This window comes from Erithacus rubecula (assembly GCF_903797595.1).
Source record: "Erithacus rubecula genome assembly, chromosome: 3".
NCBI lineage: Eukaryota > Metazoa > Chordata > Aves > Passeriformes > Muscicapidae > Erithacus > Erithacus rubecula.
Genome location: NC_136689.1, coordinates 102,694,249 through 102,710,667, shown reverse-complemented (window position 1 = coordinate 102,710,667; position 16,419 = coordinate 102,694,249). Strand labels below are relative to the sequence as shown.

At 40.3% G+C, this 16,419-nt stretch overlaps 1 protein-coding gene across 2 annotated transcripts in view; it reads right to left on the bottom strand.

Moving 5' to 3' along the window:
- Window positions 1-16,419, bottom strand: part of LAMA3 (laminin subunit alpha 3) — a 103,841-nt gene that overhangs the window by 44,731 nt on the left and 42,691 nt on the right. For both annotated transcript variants that reach the window (XM_079300777.1, XM_079300778.1), the window contains 13 exons: window positions 15,627-15,759; window positions 14,089-14,231; window positions 12,698-12,798; window positions 12,432-12,585; window positions 10,913-11,073; window positions 8,916-9,024; window positions 6,810-6,907; window positions 4,389-4,554; window positions 3,816-3,942; window positions 2,716-2,855; window positions 2,223-2,338; window positions 1,504-1,715; window positions 500-704 (listed from right to left, as the gene is read on the bottom strand). In XM_079300777.1, coding sequence (XP_079156903.1) covers window positions 500-704; window positions 1,504-1,715; window positions 2,223-2,338; window positions 2,716-2,855; window positions 3,816-3,942; window positions 4,389-4,554; window positions 6,810-6,907; window positions 8,916-9,024; window positions 10,913-11,073; window positions 12,432-12,585; window positions 12,698-12,798; window positions 14,089-14,231; window positions 15,627-15,759 — 1,865 coding nt within the window. The remainder of the gene's footprint in view (window positions 1-499; window positions 705-1,503; window positions 1,716-2,222; window positions 2,339-2,715; window positions 2,856-3,815; window positions 3,943-4,388; window positions 4,555-6,809; window positions 6,908-8,915; window positions 9,025-10,912; window positions 11,074-12,431; window positions 12,586-12,697; window positions 12,799-14,088; window positions 14,232-15,626; window positions 15,760-16,419) is intronic.

The following is a 16,419-nucleotide window of genomic DNA, read 5'->3' as shown; positions in this document are numbered from 1 at the left end:
CATGACTTCTACAGAAAAAAAGCAGCAGGGTAGTATTGTTCTCAGATTTTGAATAGTGTGACATTTTAAATGGCCACAAAACTGACTAGGAATGGACTTGACTTGGAAGGATAAAAGTGCTCACAATATAATTAGACTTCTGCAGCTATTCAGTGCTCACAGTGCAGAACTACTCTCACTGTACATCAAAGTGCAAAACATGGATGTTGAATATAGGTAAGCAGAGCTAGAAGATTTATAGCTGGAAAATGTGCCTGGGCATTACTCAAGGCATGCCTGGTAACAGAAAAATGGGGAATTTCAAGCATATGAATAATTACAGAGACCTCAATCACCCACAAAGCTTGGGTTAGTTCACAACTGCTCACAATGGATAAAATCCATTTTGCTCACTGAAGAGTGAACAACTCAAAATTCCCACACCCTCTCTAAACACCTGAAAAGAGCATTGAAACAAATCATTCATGCATTGTTTATAACACACATAACCCAAACTTACCTGCATTGTCCACTGGTTTTATCACAATCTGGCCTTGCCACATCAACAATTCCTTTTTCTGAGCAGTTGCAGCTCTTGCAGCCAGCAAGGGGATGATAACTGAAGTAATATTGCTCACACACTTCACATTTTGGCTTCACAGTTCGTGGAGGGCAAATGCATTTACCAGTCATGTCATCACAAAGACGCTGCCCACAGTTGCATACTAGATCAAAAAAATTGTTCTACAAATCAACCATATCTCATCTTACAACAATCAGCTCTAATTGAATATGCAACAAATACACACAATCTTTATGTATAGAAAATATGACTCATTTTTCTCACCAGTTTAATGTTCAGGGTCATAGAAACCAACTATGTGACTGCAACAACAGTTTCAAAGAGCAGTTTTAGTGCTTGTCTCTTTTTCACAGCTTGGTTACTTAACTTTACCACAGACATTGTTTAGCACCTTGCCAAAACAAGGATTAAACAAGTAGTTTGGTGTCAAGGGCACACTTTTCTAAAGCAATGTTTATAAATATCAAGGATAATACCTATGAAAGCATCTGAGGAATGTTGGTGTAACCTATGGATCTGTTGTTATTATTAACATCAGAATATGAGAAATTAGGAATGCTGTGTCTCTGATTGTCTATGGAAAAGCTTGAAGGTGTAAAACAGATTAAACATTAACAACTTGGAAATGATTTAGCAGCCAGTGCAGAAAAGAATCCATTTCACCGAAACAGTGGCAATATGGATTTAAGCCTACTATATCTGATCAGACAACACATGCAAAGGCAGACTTCACCAGGAGCTAGGTGTGCCTTAGGGGAATGGGATTTCTGCTGCCTTAAACTGAAAGCCACGCTACGGTGAAGCTAAAACAGCTGGACCAGCCTCCCACAGGATCAGGCTCTCCAAAGAAAAGTCAGGCTGGCTGCAGTACCTCTGCAGTAAATTCAGGGGGCTAAGCAGGTGGCCGGGCCAGGAGCTGAAGGAGAGCAAGCACTACTCACACCTGCAGAATGGGAATCCATAGTAGCCAGTCTGGCAGCGGCTGCAGCGGCGGCCGGCGACGTTGGGTCTGCAGGCACACTGCCCTCCCAGGGGGCTGCACGCAGGGCTCGTGGCACCCGCGCTGTGGCAATCACACGGCAGGGCTCCCTCGTTGTAGAAAGCCACCAGTGACCTTACAGAGTCCTTGCAGAAGGGCGAGGATCGTTCTGGGCTTTTCAAATTGAAATATAAATCATGTAAGTGTTGGCACTCGGGTTATGAGAGTGGTTCAGTAAATCAAGGTTCTGTCTTTCAAACAGTTTGACACAAGGATGGTATCAGCACACATGCAAGGATATGCTTTAATTAAATCAGGGCGAATAGCTTTGAACATGCAGGTAAGAGGATTTTTTCATAGCAAGTGCCTATTAGTTGTATCAGTTCAGACATGCCAAGCAAAATACCAAATACCAAAGATGGAAATATCAAAGACAGGAAGATGACATAGATTTTCCTCTTTTGTACTGTGAGCAATAAAGCTCTACCTTTACATTGCATTTGCAATAGAAAGTCATGGAAAAATGACTCATGGAAATTCAATGGGCTAGCATAAGCCATAAAAAGCATTTTAATGTAGCACAATTACAGGAATTTAAGACAGCTCTTTATAATGCAGAATAAAAGTAATATTATTCCCAGTTTGTTGTCAATGTTCAGTTTTTTAGAAAGTGATGCTTACTCAATATAAAAACTGTTTCCTCCACATTGGCTGATAAAATCAAATGACTTGTCCACTGTCTTTTTGTCAAGAATTTTGTAACTGTAGATGTCTGCTGGAACAACTAAGATATTTTCCTAAAAACAATAAGAAAACCAAATTGTACATTTCAGAGAAAAACAAAAAGATACAAGATAATGCATTTAGATATTTAAATGTTGCTTCATTATACATTCTGGATTTTTTCAAAACCTCTAAGAGTTTAACAAAAAAAAAACCAAACAAACTTTGCATACTGCCCTCAAAGCTGTTATGCTATAAGAAGCATACAACAAAAACAGTGCAGAATATCTTAAAAATTTAAAATAAAACCAAAAGCAGAGCAAAAGATCCTAAACATTTGTAACACAACATTAAAAAGTTATTCTTTCTGACTTTTATCTTTGCATCTATCTCTAAATGAATTGTGAAACTGAGAATAACATTTTCAAGTACATTTATGTAACACACATACCAGAACCAGCGTTCTTCCATTCGGTATCATCACTGTAATAGAGACCATGGGTTCAGAAATGTCAAGCTCAAATTGGTTTGCTGCAATCACCTGAACTCGACAGCCAGAATTATGAGGGCAGAATGAAGCATTGAAAGTGCCTAGAAGAAAAAATATATTGGGTTTATGTGAGAAGGCTTTGGTTGCAGGGGGCTACTGGGGTGGATTCTATGAAAATCTGTGAGAAGCTTCTCCCATGTCTGACAGAGCCAATGCCAGCTGGCTCCAAGACAGACCCAACACTGGCCAAAGGCTGTGCCTGATCGTGGTAGCACCTCTGGAATAACATATTTAACACAGGGGAAAAACCCAGCTCAACAGCAGGTACAGCCAGCAAGAGGAGGGAGAACCTGCAGGAAAAAGAACTCTGCAGCCACCAAGGTCAGTGAAGAAGGAGAGGGACAGGGTGCTGGAGCAGAGATCCACCTGCAGCCTGTGGAGGTGAGCCACACAAGAGCAGGTGGATGATGCCCAAATGGGATCTGTGAACCTCTGGAAATCCCATACTGGAGCAGTTAGTGAAGAATTGCAGCCCAGGAGAATGACTCATGTTGGAGAAATTGGTGGAGGACTGTCTCCCATGTGAGGGATCCCATACTAAAGCATGGGAAGAGTATGAGCATTCCCCTGCTGAGAAGGAAAGAACAGAGGCAACCTGTGACGAACTGAGAACAGCTCACATTCTCTGTACCCGTGTGCCACTCAGTGGGAGGAGTAGGAGGAACCTGGGAGTAAAACTGAGCACAGGAAAAATGGAACGGTGGAAAGAAAGTGTTTGAAGCTTTGGCTTTAGCTCTCATTACCCTGATCTGATCTTATTGGTAACAAATTAAGCTAATTTTCCCAGGTCAATTCTGTTTTGCCCATGTTGATAACTGATGAGTGTTCTCTCCATGTCCTTATCTCCTCCCACATGCTTTTTGTTGTATTTGTCCTCTCCTGTCCAGCTGAGGAGGGGAGTGACAGAGTGGCTCTGGTGGGCACGTGGTGTACATCCAACAGAGCTCCATATCCCAAAAGGCTGAGAAAGGAAAGGGTTTAGGTCAAATTCAGATGCCTACCTGACCACACATGTCCTGCAGTCACGTGGACCTGCACAGGGAACACTGGGTGTGCTGGCTGATAAAAATGTACCACAAACACATATCTGCCCAAGTGAGGCACTCTGCCACTCAAGGTGATCTGGCTCTGGAGAAACAAGAACAGCTCTGGTGTTGAATCACAGAATCACAGAACCACAGAATCACAGAAAAGATTTGATTTATGAAACATTCTTGGCCTTATCAGCTGTGCTCAGTGCCCTCTACCTGCAGTGAAAAGGGGGGCTAACATCTCTCAGCAGTTCAATTTCTTTAAGGAACATGGCATTACAACTGCATGCTCTGTTTGCCTGCCAAGCACATTTAACATTCTTCTGCAGTCTGTGAGACTGCTGTGTAGTTCAGAAAGAAGCTGCTGTTTGGGGCTCCCCACCCCCCTTTCTTTATATCATCTCTGTGGCTTACTCACTTTGCAACATTTTCATCATATCACATCATCCAGTTTTGATTCTCTTATCTTAAATTTCATCTAGTTAATTTTATTAAGGACATATCTTGTGACTTGCAAAACAAAGTTTTCAAAATATGAGGTACCTGTAATGGTGTCAAGGTGACTCCATGAACTAAGCCAGCAGGCAAAGTGGCACTCAATGGATCATGGAGTACATTCTCCTGCACTTCAGAAATCTTCCCATCTATGAATGCATCCAAAACCAAAGCTTCTGGTGGAGTTTCAAAAACTGAGGGAATGCATGCTGCACTAAACACAGAACCACAGTAATTATCCTTGGGGCCAGGAAAATCATAAGAGTTTTAATCATAAGTGGAAAAGCTGCTGACTTACAAATACAGACTGTATTGAAATTGATAATGCAATAATAACCCCTGTTGGATTTTTGGATTCTTTGTGAATATTCAGAAAGTAAATGAAGATAAGAGGTATGCATTTAACTTATAAAGGGGAAAGTGTGCACATTTTTAAGTATTAACTGATTTTATTCACACAAAATTTCCATAACTTTAAGTTTCAGTGGGAAGAATTTGCTAAGGAAGAGGAAACTTAAGGGAATTGGAAGCACTAAAAATTAAATACATTTTAGTTAATCCAGTTAGTTACATTCACTAGAATCTGTACTAATATTGATTTCTCAGTTCTACAAATATTTACATAGGTGTATCCTTTAAACATGCAAGTTTTCCCACTGAAGTCAATGGGACTACTTAAGTACTTAGAAGTTAAGTATATACTCAAATATTTGTAGAATTGGAGCCAAAATAAATAACAGTACTCCTTGAAAGCATCCTTATTCATTCACTGCTGTGTTTAACTATTTCTTCCTTGGCATATTTAATTCTGGGATTGAGAGAGGAATTTTCTAAGACTGCAGGATAGAATATTTTTGGGGGTTTCCTGGTTGTATTTGTATAGTAAGTACTAAACCAGACAATGGTTAATTTTTGCTCAAGACAGGCCCAGAATTGGAATGCCAAGTATGTTTCAGGGCCAGAACTAAGATATATTTGCCAGGCCTGTGTGGGAAATCATGTGCAGCATTCACTTACAATACTGTTCATCTGAGCCAAACCTTTGCATCTTTCAACTTGATGAACTTAAACACTTTCAAGAAAGCAAAATGCTGCCAGGTAACAAAGGAAAAGGAAAAGAAAAAGAAAAAGAAAAAGCTACTGTAAACTATGCAAATGCAACAAGAGTTTAAAAAAATACCCAGCACAAACCCAAAGTAAAATATTTAAGTTTCTACATTAGTTTAGTTTAGTTTTGTTTTTTTAATCATGTTTTTCACCCATCCTCTTTCTCTGTTTTACTCAAAATTTGCAAAATAATTTTGGTGCAGGGAAAACTATCTTCATTCTTAGAAAACTGCTCTCAGTGGTAACATGGAGCAGGAGAATTAAAACTGTGATTCAATGCTTTCCATGCTTGGAAGCCAAGCACAGTCACATGTTTTTATCCAATTTACTATCCAGATTTTTTTGCTTTCTTTTTCAATTCAACCATTATATTAGAAGCTACCATTTGGAAAACTATTAGACCAGATCACCAACTCTTTTTGCCTCTTAAGTCCTGCAAATGGCATTTACTTTAATTTTGAGACCCCTCCCACTGCTAGATCAGTATGAAGAAAGCCTTAGGAGCAGGCATCACGAGGCACATCCTGGGGAGTGCAACAGGCACTGAAATGTGGAATTCCCTAATTTGGAAGCTGCACTGACAGCTCCTCTCTGTCCCACAGAACAAAAGATGAGGAGGGGAAGATCTTCAGCAGGACAGAGATGTTCTGTGGAACCCAAACCTGACCACTAGGGAAGGCAAGGTTCAGGTTCAGATCTTCACAGCAAGAGAAGAGCTGCCAGCCTGGGTCAACCAAGCAGTACATGAGCCCCCTAATTACTGGCCCTATAAGGTAGGATGGAGAAGAAGGATCAGCTGGCATTACTGTGGGGTGAATGATGAAGGTACACCTACCCTAAGGGCCCCCTGATGACAGGGAAAAGGGAATGGCTTGTTTGGGAAGCAGGGATTTACATGTTGAATGCTGCCAAGTTGAGCTGGGGGATTTGTTCCAGAAAGGGCAGCCACATCCCGCACTTAGTAACAAATTAAAGCCATTTTTGGACAGCTGAAGCAGTAACATGCAGAAGAAAACTCCAGATAGAACAGTAAGCATTTCAGGCCACTAAAGTAGGAATGATTTTCCAACTTGGACACCTGTCATACTGGATGGCATGTGAAAGATGCATGTCTTCTCACACATCAGCACTGGGTAGTTCAGATGGGCCAGGAAAAGTCTGTTATCAACAAAATTCTGTGCAAAGACTGTCTAGATTAACACTAACATTTCAGCTTCTTTACAAAGACTACTTTACAGAAATGGCCTTCAAATTACCTGTGAGCCACTAAGCAAAGCTTCACTCAAAAGAATTATAAAACCATTTATTCTACCTTTCAAGGTTGTCCTTAGATAACAGGAAGGATAAAACCAAGCAAGTTACCTTCCATCACTGTTACTCCTGTAAGCAGCTATGCACTGTACTTTAGGATCCACGTATTCTGGAGAAAATGCTTCAGCTAGTATAATGCAAACCTTGTGCTGAAAAACAAGCACAAGGCACAATTAACAGGTAATATCATAAAAAACAGGGCCAGGCCTGAACAGGAAGGATGAAGCCTAATTTTAGCATAGGGAGATATGAGCCCAAAGCCATGTTCTGTCATGGACCTCCCACAAGATTTTGGACCCCTTTACCTTCCTGCACCTTAGTGCCTCAGGGTTAAATAGCATTTTTCCATCCTTGTCAAGGGAGCATTAGTTTTTCAGGAGGGAAATAACTAACAGGTAAGTATATATGTGTGGTAAAGGGAAAGACAGAAGACCAGCTCAAAGGCTGAGAAGCAAGGCAAGGAATGTAGAGAGGTAGGAGGAAAAGCACTAATTTACAGTGTTATACAGTTTTGGACCCTGGGGGAACTCCCAGATTTAATCAAACACAGGCACAAACACTTGCTCATGCAAAGTCCATGGGAGTGAGTTTCAGTGACACCAGGATTTCTCTCCCAGGATTGAGAACTCATTTCAAAAGAAGTAAGACCTCGTATGAAATTTTTTATTTTAACTAAAAGTAAAAAAGTAGACATGAACAAATGAAACTGTGGTAGTCCTGCTGTACCCATGCTGGTAAGGACATAAGGGAAGGCTTGTGGGTAGGCACAAGAGTATGTTTTAATATAAGAAAATACATATGCACAAGTTACAGAACTTATCCATGAACTACTTGAAAAGGAGATGAAGATGTCCAATAGCAATAAGATAGCTATCACCAAGTAGTAATGTAAGTAAAAATTGTCTAAGGAGAATTCATTATTATACAACGTGATTAAGTTTAGAAGCATATTCTAAGGGGGCTCAGCCTGTGTTTTAGAAGTAGTAAGCAATGGGAAAAGCCTTCACAAGCTATAAGGTGAGGGGTAAAAGTCCCTTTTCCTGGGCAGCCAACAGTTTGCCTGTCCTGCATGTAACAGACTACAGGGCTCCAGGCTGGTGCAGCAGAACAAGGGTACACACTGAAGTTCTGAACAGCACTTCAGGAGTGGCCAAGAGGTGAGTGCCAAGTGTGGTCTGCTTCAGACAGCTTGTCAGCATCAGTGTGAGATAAAGACTATCAAGCTGTAAGAGCCTCTCCTGACAGATGGCCTCAAGAACCCCTTTCCCCCCTCATTTAGATTAGATATCTCCAGCACTAGAGGAGGCTCCCATTGCCTCTCTGCTCTGCATGAATGGAACACATGAGCATCTTTAACCCCAAAATTGCTGCCATTAACATCATGATTAGTGTCTACACATCAGAAACACTTATTTTCCCCTTTCTCATCCTTTACTAAGTGCAGCCTTTACAATTAAAGATTGAGAAGATCAGCTCTTGTTAGCACAGCAGTTGCTGCAGGAAGCTATCAGAAAATGTAAAAGGTATTGGTTTACACTGACTCATGAAATGGAGAAAGCTGTTAGTCCTAATAGTTTTTACTAGCTGGGTTGGAGCTCTAGATTTTTACAAACCTTGTGTTTCTAAAATAGAAACTAGAACAACACGTAAAAAAATTAATTCTCCAGAAAAGTGTATTCCTGGTGTGGCCAAAAGAGGTCAGTGAAGGCTTTTTATTTAAAATACCTAAAAGCTATATGACCAATGAATGCATTTATTACCAGAAATAAATGCATTTATTACCTGAATTTTGTAAGAGACACGAGAAACTTCTACATATGTTTTGAGGATTTAGGAGAAATGAAAGATAAAAAAAGAAAATTAAAAATTAGGTATAAAAGCTACCAGAATATTTTTCCTTTAAAATTTACTTGTAGAAGAGAAAAGGGAACTGAAATAAAGCACAAGAAAGCTGGAAAAAGCCTTGCCAAAAAAAGGCAAAGTTCTGACTGACAATGCCTCAGCATTCTGGGGTATGTACAAAGCATGTCTAGCCAAGCATCCAATATTCATAATTTCACATGTTACCTTTCAGAATATGAATACAGGGAGACAAATATCTTTGTTTACCCATCAAGGAACAAGTATTAGCAGAGGGAAAAGAAAATGTCAGCTTACCAGGAGAAAGTTACTTGATGATGCCTTAAGATGTATCCTTGTGTCTGCCAGAAGGTCATAGGCTGCAACGCGATTCCTGTCATCAACTACAACACTGCGACAGAGGAAACTGAGACAGAGAGCAGGGTTAAGGACGAGCCTGCTGGCATTGCCATGCTGCTCAGGCTGTCACCTAGCTTCCCTGACTGGCTGCTGGCTAGCCACAGCACCTAGCCCTCCTGCTGGATCATAACTAACCTGCCTGTGACCATGCACTGCTCTCGTGAGACACAGGACCCACCATGGACAAAACACTGCTGGAGCTGGAGCCTCCAGATCTCAGCTCAGACACCCCTGTGAGCTACTGGCTTGAGCAGGATGTGGACAGACAGCCACACAAGGATGCCACCTGCAGATGTTCCCACACTGTGTAACATGGTGTGCAATATTCTCCTGCCTAGGCTGTGCTCCTTGAGATGCCAGCACACACCAGTCGCTCCTTTCTACTACTGCCATGTGCCACCAAGGATGTGAATCAGCAGCTCTTGCACACACAGCGGCAGCTAGGCAAGGCCTGATCTTAGGAAGCTGTTCTGTACCCTGAGATACAGGGTCCTCAATGCAAGTGAAAAAACTGCAAACCAGAGAATGTGGAATTTTCGCTCTTGTTTAAAGCATAGATTAGAAAAAAGATCAGCTCAGGTCTAGGGACAATAAACTAAACTTAAGAAATATCAGTTGTTCATGATTTGCTCAAAGCCTATGGTGTTTTATTCTCTTACCATGTTTTATCTGGAATATTCAAGCTCACTGAGCTGTATGAAAGTCTGGCACAAATTAAAATTTTACAAGTTACTGTTACCTACATGTACCTCACTGTGTCATTGCTTCATTTGTTTTTTATCAGAAGAGACTTGCACCTTCCTGTTTGGGAAAGATGACACAGCACCTCGCTCACAATGTGACCCTTCAGTTCATGCAGAATGTCTGCAGAAGGGATTTGCTGCATTGCTACATTAAGGCAGCAAGGGCTTTCTTTCCATGCATATGTTTCTAATATAAACAAAAAAGTATGTTCAAAACCAGCCCATAAAATGTGGGGGGAAAATTTGAGTGTTTTGGGGGAATAAAAAACCAATAAAATGGAAGATTTACAGCAAGAAGTTTGGGGCTCAAAGTGTTATGTAACAGGCTAAAATAAGAGCTATCCCCAGCAATAACCTGACAAGGTCACTGCTCCACATGGCTGTGCTCTGTATCACAAACATGCTGATGAAAATGACTTTTCTTACTGAGCAGTTCCATCCTGAATATCCCTAAGCCTCCATTCTGCCAAACAGTTGGCAGAATGGGAGTAAAGGATGCATGTCTGTAGTCCCCTGGCACTGGGTTGGCTTTCCCAAGGGCTCAAAACAAGCTGAAGTGCTCAAGTGTTAAAGACAATCTCACTCAGGACAGGCAAAATCTTTTGCACAGAAACATCTGCAGTAACCTCATCAGTCAACAAGAATAAAGAAGCATTTGGCTGAAGACCTTGCCTACAGCCTAACAGCCAGAGGATGACTACAGCCAGAATTTCAGAGACCTTGATACTTCTGCTTCAGCAAATCCTGTCAGAAACAGTGGGGATACCCTTGCAAAACTAGCTGCTACATTTTTTATAGCCAAAGCCCTTGGACACATTTTAACTAAAGAAAAAGAGTGCAGACGTCTGCAGCCGACAGTGATGCTCTTCCACTGGACTTGGAGATTAACAGTTTATAAAGATTTTAAAATGTTATAAAAAAGTAACTCTTTGCAAAGGAAAACAATCCACTGAAGCAGCAGCAAAATATAATGAGCTGATTGCATAATGAGAATTAAAAACCTCTACAAAATCCACAGAATCCTGCACTTGTTTGTAAATCACCCTAGAATTAGATCAACCTACATGGTAAAGTGGATCCTAATATATAAAAAGTATAATTACATTCCAAATGCTTACTTAATCATTCAGCAACTACTCCCAAAATTCTTACCTGTATTTACAACTGTATATTCTCACTCTGCCTTCAGTGACAGGTCCAGAGCTATGCACTGTTACCTCTGCAGTGTTTATCTGGTCCTCTTTGTTGGCATATTCAAAAACAAGAACATAGCGACCGACGTGAGGAACACTTATGGTCATCTCTAAATTGACCTGGGTCAAAATAATTGAAAAATAAAAAAGCAGTTAAATCTTTCACTCCCCTTTCTTGCAGGAAGTTCCTATTTCCTTCTCCCATTTCCTGCTCTATTGACTGGTCAGCATTAGTCCAGGGCCAGTCCTGCAGTGTCTCAATAGAAGACACCCGGCAGAATGCAAGCAATGCTTATAAATATCACTTTGTCCTCTAACAAGAGTCAAACAAGTTCAAGAAACAGCTGCCATTATAGCAGCTCTAGGAAAGCTGTAAAATAACCCTGGGAAATTATTGTATTATTATTTCTCTTCTCTCCAGCAGAAAGGGAAGAAATGTTGTGATGCTAAAAAATTGTAACCATCATCTCTAATCTACCCTCAACAACGTACAAAAACTGACTTTACTTCTCCACGGAAAAGTATTTCCAGAAACATAAAATTTCTACTACAGCAATGCTGTATTTTGATTGCCTACAAGGAGTGAAAGCATCTTCACCAGCAAATAATAGCACTTTGAAACATCAAGATTTTCTTTTAGGTTACTTGCACAAAGTGGTTAACACAATATTTGATGCAAAATACTTCTAAGTAGTTAAGTGCTGTGGTTACAAAGGTTTTACTTCAGTTGACTACATAATTATTTTCAAATTTAAACTGTTTTTTCTCACTATTTCCTTAGGCTACAAACACTTAAACATGTAAATAATTCTGTCAACAGCCCTCTTGACTTCACTGCAATTATTCCTACCAGCAAATTTTGCACATGCAGCAGTGATGAAGCACCAGAGCCTGTGGCATGTGAGTGTTCTTGCTGTACTTGATATTTTTAAAAGAAATATCCAAAACAGTACTAGAGGCCATAACCATTTTACATCACTATCACATACTTGATAAAATACCTTCCTTTTTGCCAAACACACTTCTAGTAGATCTTCTCATTTCATAAAACATGTTTTGCTTTCAAAGGACCCACAATAGTGGCATAATTGCTTCTGCTTGTTTTTCAGTAAAGTGAACATTTTACCTAAGTGTAGTTACTTAAGAAAAAAAAAGATTTATTTAGAGTGATGTAGGTACGCCATTTCTGCTGACAAATCATTATGTCATTTCTTCTAAAGTATGCCTAAAGGAGAAAGATTTTTATTTAATGAAATGCTTTTGCCAGAGTGGAATATCCACTCCAGTCACAGTTATAAATCTGCCTACACCGATACTTTTACACAGTTTTGTGTAAAATGCAGACCTTGGTGCAGAGTCAGTTTTAGGGATGTGCTAAGATCTGAAAATCCTGAGCTGTAAATCTGCAACTATTTTAGTCTGGTAGGTTTATAGTCAACAGCACAGATGGGACTGCAGTTAGCAGGCAGGAATCTGACCTCTCTTCCACTGACATGGGCCATCACTGGCTGGCTGGGAGCTGGCTGCTGCACAGGTATTCTTCTGGACTCTCCCCCGTGTCTGAAATGTACTGCCTCTGAACCAAGGACACAGGAAAATCCACCCAGAGGCAAATGCTGATAGAGCAAGCAGCTTACACACAAAAAAACCAAACAAGACACAGGATTATTATTGTTTTCAAGTGCAGCAGGATAATAACAAAATAAACCAAGGCACTGGTTTATGCTGTAGCATATCTACTGACTGTTCTGCTGAAGCAGGGCTGGGGTGTGTGCAAGGCTCTGTAACTGGGATCTGCAACAGGGATGCCTCGTAGTAATCTCTGGGTAACAGCACCAGATAATCCTAGGAAAAAAGAATACAACAACAATGACAAAAAGAACATCTCCAGCCTTTCACAAAGTAACAATGAATGAAACTAATCACATAAACAATTTGTACAGAGGGTATCTGCAAGATGTGGGTGGGGCTTTTTTTTTTTTCTGTACTACCTGTGCCAATAGCATCAGAATGTGTTTCCCTAACGTTGTAATTTCACAAAGATAGTATGAAGGCAGCTGCCCTGTGATCAGGGAACTCTGAAGCCACTCTCCCATCATGTGTTGTACAAGACAGTGCACTGAAGGGAGCTTCCTGCAGATCAGTAACAAACAGCCAGATGCCTGCAGTTTTCATCCATCAGGGCAATCCACAAGCACACAACTCAACTCTGGGTGACTCCACACAGGAGAGCCACATATCCCAGATTATTTAATTAAAATACTCTATGTAACCTATTAAGATATGCTTCAAAAGCTGGTAAATTTTTGTTCTGCCTTGCTTACTTTAATATATTAGAGCTTAAGTATAACAACTGTTAATATGAGAACATGATGGGGTAAGGTAATTAACATATAGCTTTTCAAAGGTATTAGTGAAAAAACCCAGCACAATAATACTGTCACTTTCAGCAAGAAATATGTTTGTAAGCTCTTTACTAAGACTTCATGTGGTATTCCATAAATTTAACACAGCCCCAGGCTTAATGACTTGAGACACTGCTTTTTATCCCTGTACAAAATACGTAAGAATTTCAGTATGCTGCCTTTGTGATCATACATGTTTAGGGTTTTTCATAAATTATGACCTCAAACAATTTCTCTTTCTCAAGCAATTTCTTAGAACTGCTCCTAGAAAATTATTCAGTTTTTCAGTGAATGAAAGGAGAGAAAAGATAGAAGGATAAAAGCAGTCAGAAATTGGCCTGCTCATAATGTAGCCCATCTTACAATACTCTTATGAAGATTTTTTGTCAAGAAACTAAGGCCTTGGCTGAGCTAAGCTCTAGATACAACATCTAATATGTACAAATTACTAATTTTTGTGAGCATTTATGCTTTGCACCGTATGTTAATAATACCTTATCTGAAGGTACAGATTCCAAATAGACTTAAAGTTTGTGAGGAGAAGAAAAATTAGAGCAGGTGAAAGTCAGAGAAGAAATGAGAGGCAGAAGTGTAAATTTTCATAATTGTATTCTGTTCCTTTCACTAGTGTTGAAATTCACTTGTTTGCAGGGTTCTTTCCAGCACACAGCTCCAGAGCAGTAACTTCATGAAACTTTCAAGCAGTTGTTTTCCTCAATTGTTTTCTTACCAAGAGGACTTCCTCTGTCATTATGCTGACAGTCCACGTGCCTGGAGCCAGTGAGAAAGGCTCTGTGGTGCTTTTTCCTGGGATTGTGATAAAAGCTGGCTCCTTGCTGGGTGGGAACACAAACTCTTTGCTCTGAGCAGCCCCTGCCAGAAAAAAAAAAAAAAAAATCAAGTAAAAAACATAAGTGACTGTGTAAAATGTCTCTACTTGCTTAGTGAGCTGGACTGATAATTTGGCCATTAAACTTTGTTTGGCAGGAGTTGATCAATGCTTTTCAGTCAATGTGCATTAGTAATGCACTTGGACAGACACAGCAGTTGTTTTTTCATTCTTATTACTCTTGAGCAAAGAGAAAAGCAAAGCTCTGCCCTGTAATGACCAGTTTTGCAATATTCTGAAATGGTCACTTTTTTGGTTTCCCCTTCCACAGTTTTCAATTCAACCCCTCTCTGCACTGACTCTCAGTATGTTCAGCTGACACATTTCATATTCTCTTGTGACTTTAATAAATCAAATACTTCAGGTATTGGAGGTTCTTAGTAGCATCTAAAATGTTTACTTACAGACAGATAACTTCCAGGCAGAAACGATGGGCTACTGTGGGTGCTCCATCCCTGGAAGTGTTCAAGGCCAGGCTGGATGGGACTCTGAGCAACCTGGTCTAGTGGAAGGTGTCCCTGCCCATGCCAGGGGTTAGAACTGGGTGATCTTTAAGGCCCCTTCCAACCCAGACAATTCTATGACTCTGTACTACAGAAATATAGCTGTGGTATGCTTTGTCAAACAGACATCCTGAGGATCAGCTGTTATGAATATTAAAGGTTTTCTCTTTGAAGATCCTGCACACAGACAAAATCTGGTTCCCTGTCCCCCAGTCATCAGAAGCCAGTGGTGACCACAAAATTCTGCCACTCTGCTGAGTGGTGTCTGTGAAGCCTTCAGTTTTGTCTTACTTGAATTTCTAAAAGGATCTATAACTCTACTCCTCTCAGTAAGGCAGGAATAGTTAAGACAATTCTGCATATAGGCTTGGCATGCCCATACCATACAAAGGATATGGAGTACTTATCTTTTATCAGGGCCTGAAGGGCACCATATGTTTTTGAGGTCTGTAACCAGAACTAATTTGGTAGACTGGGTTCATAATTTTAAACAAATCTTACTGAATGAAATTGAATGAAGAGAAAAGTCACATTTTAAAACCACATTTAAAACTTGAATATTAAAGGCAAGCAAACCTTTTCTTCAAAAGCTTCATAAAACACACAGTTCAGAGCTTCCAAGTACAGGACTGAGAGTACTTAGTGGGGCAAACATTTGAAGAAACAAATGTTGATTACTACTGTAAGCAGGGGTTTCATGCAAACACAGCCACATTAATTACACAGCAAAAATGTACAAGGAGAAGCACAAAAGCACTGACACTGTTAAACGTGATGCCTTTTAAGAAACATTAATGACTTGACTCAGGTGCACCTTGGAAAACCTTCTCTGATCTAACATTCATCTGGGCTGTTGCACTGCTGAGTTACACCCACCTGCTCCAGGCTGAGACTGCCAAGCAGATATGTGACCAGGTAATGTTTCACCTCCAGGGTTAATATACCTCAGGATAATGCGAAATAAGGAGAGGCTGGATTTTTCCACTTTCAAAGTTATCCTCACTTCATTCTGAAAAATGGAAGTTAATAAACAAAAACAGCTGTAAAGTGCTGAATTGAGGAACAGCTAGAAGCCATGCAAGCACCAGACTAAAGTCCTACAAGAAAAAGGCACATGCAGACAAGTATATACTGGATTGGCAATGCTGGTGTATGATAGAGGAAGACAGGCAAGCCTAGTGAGAAAATTAATCACTTACAAGTATAATTAGTGCCAAAATGTTTTCCCTCAGCAACTGAGATCTTCCCTTTAGAGCTTTTTGAGCCCAGGCTGACATAGTGAAGGACTAGGTGGAAGAGCTTAGCGGAAGCCACAGTGATAGGCACAACCACCTCTGGCTGGGAAAAATAAAAAGAAAGGGAAAAAAGAAGGAATGGAAAGTACATTACTTGTTACTAGCACCCAGAGAAAGAAAAACCACTTGGCAAAGACAAAAAGGCACAGGCAGCTTACAAAAGAGCACAGAACAAAATCTACAGTGAAATAAAACTCTTGTTGAATACCAGCTGATCCAGAAGGACACAGAATGGCTGAACTAACATGGGTTACACCAACAGAATTTTACTGGCATTATTCCCACTTGTGCCATAAAGGAGGCATATGGTATCAAGGGCTGTCAATATCCCTGCCTTTCCAAGGAACAGACCACAATCATTGACCCTAGTCTCA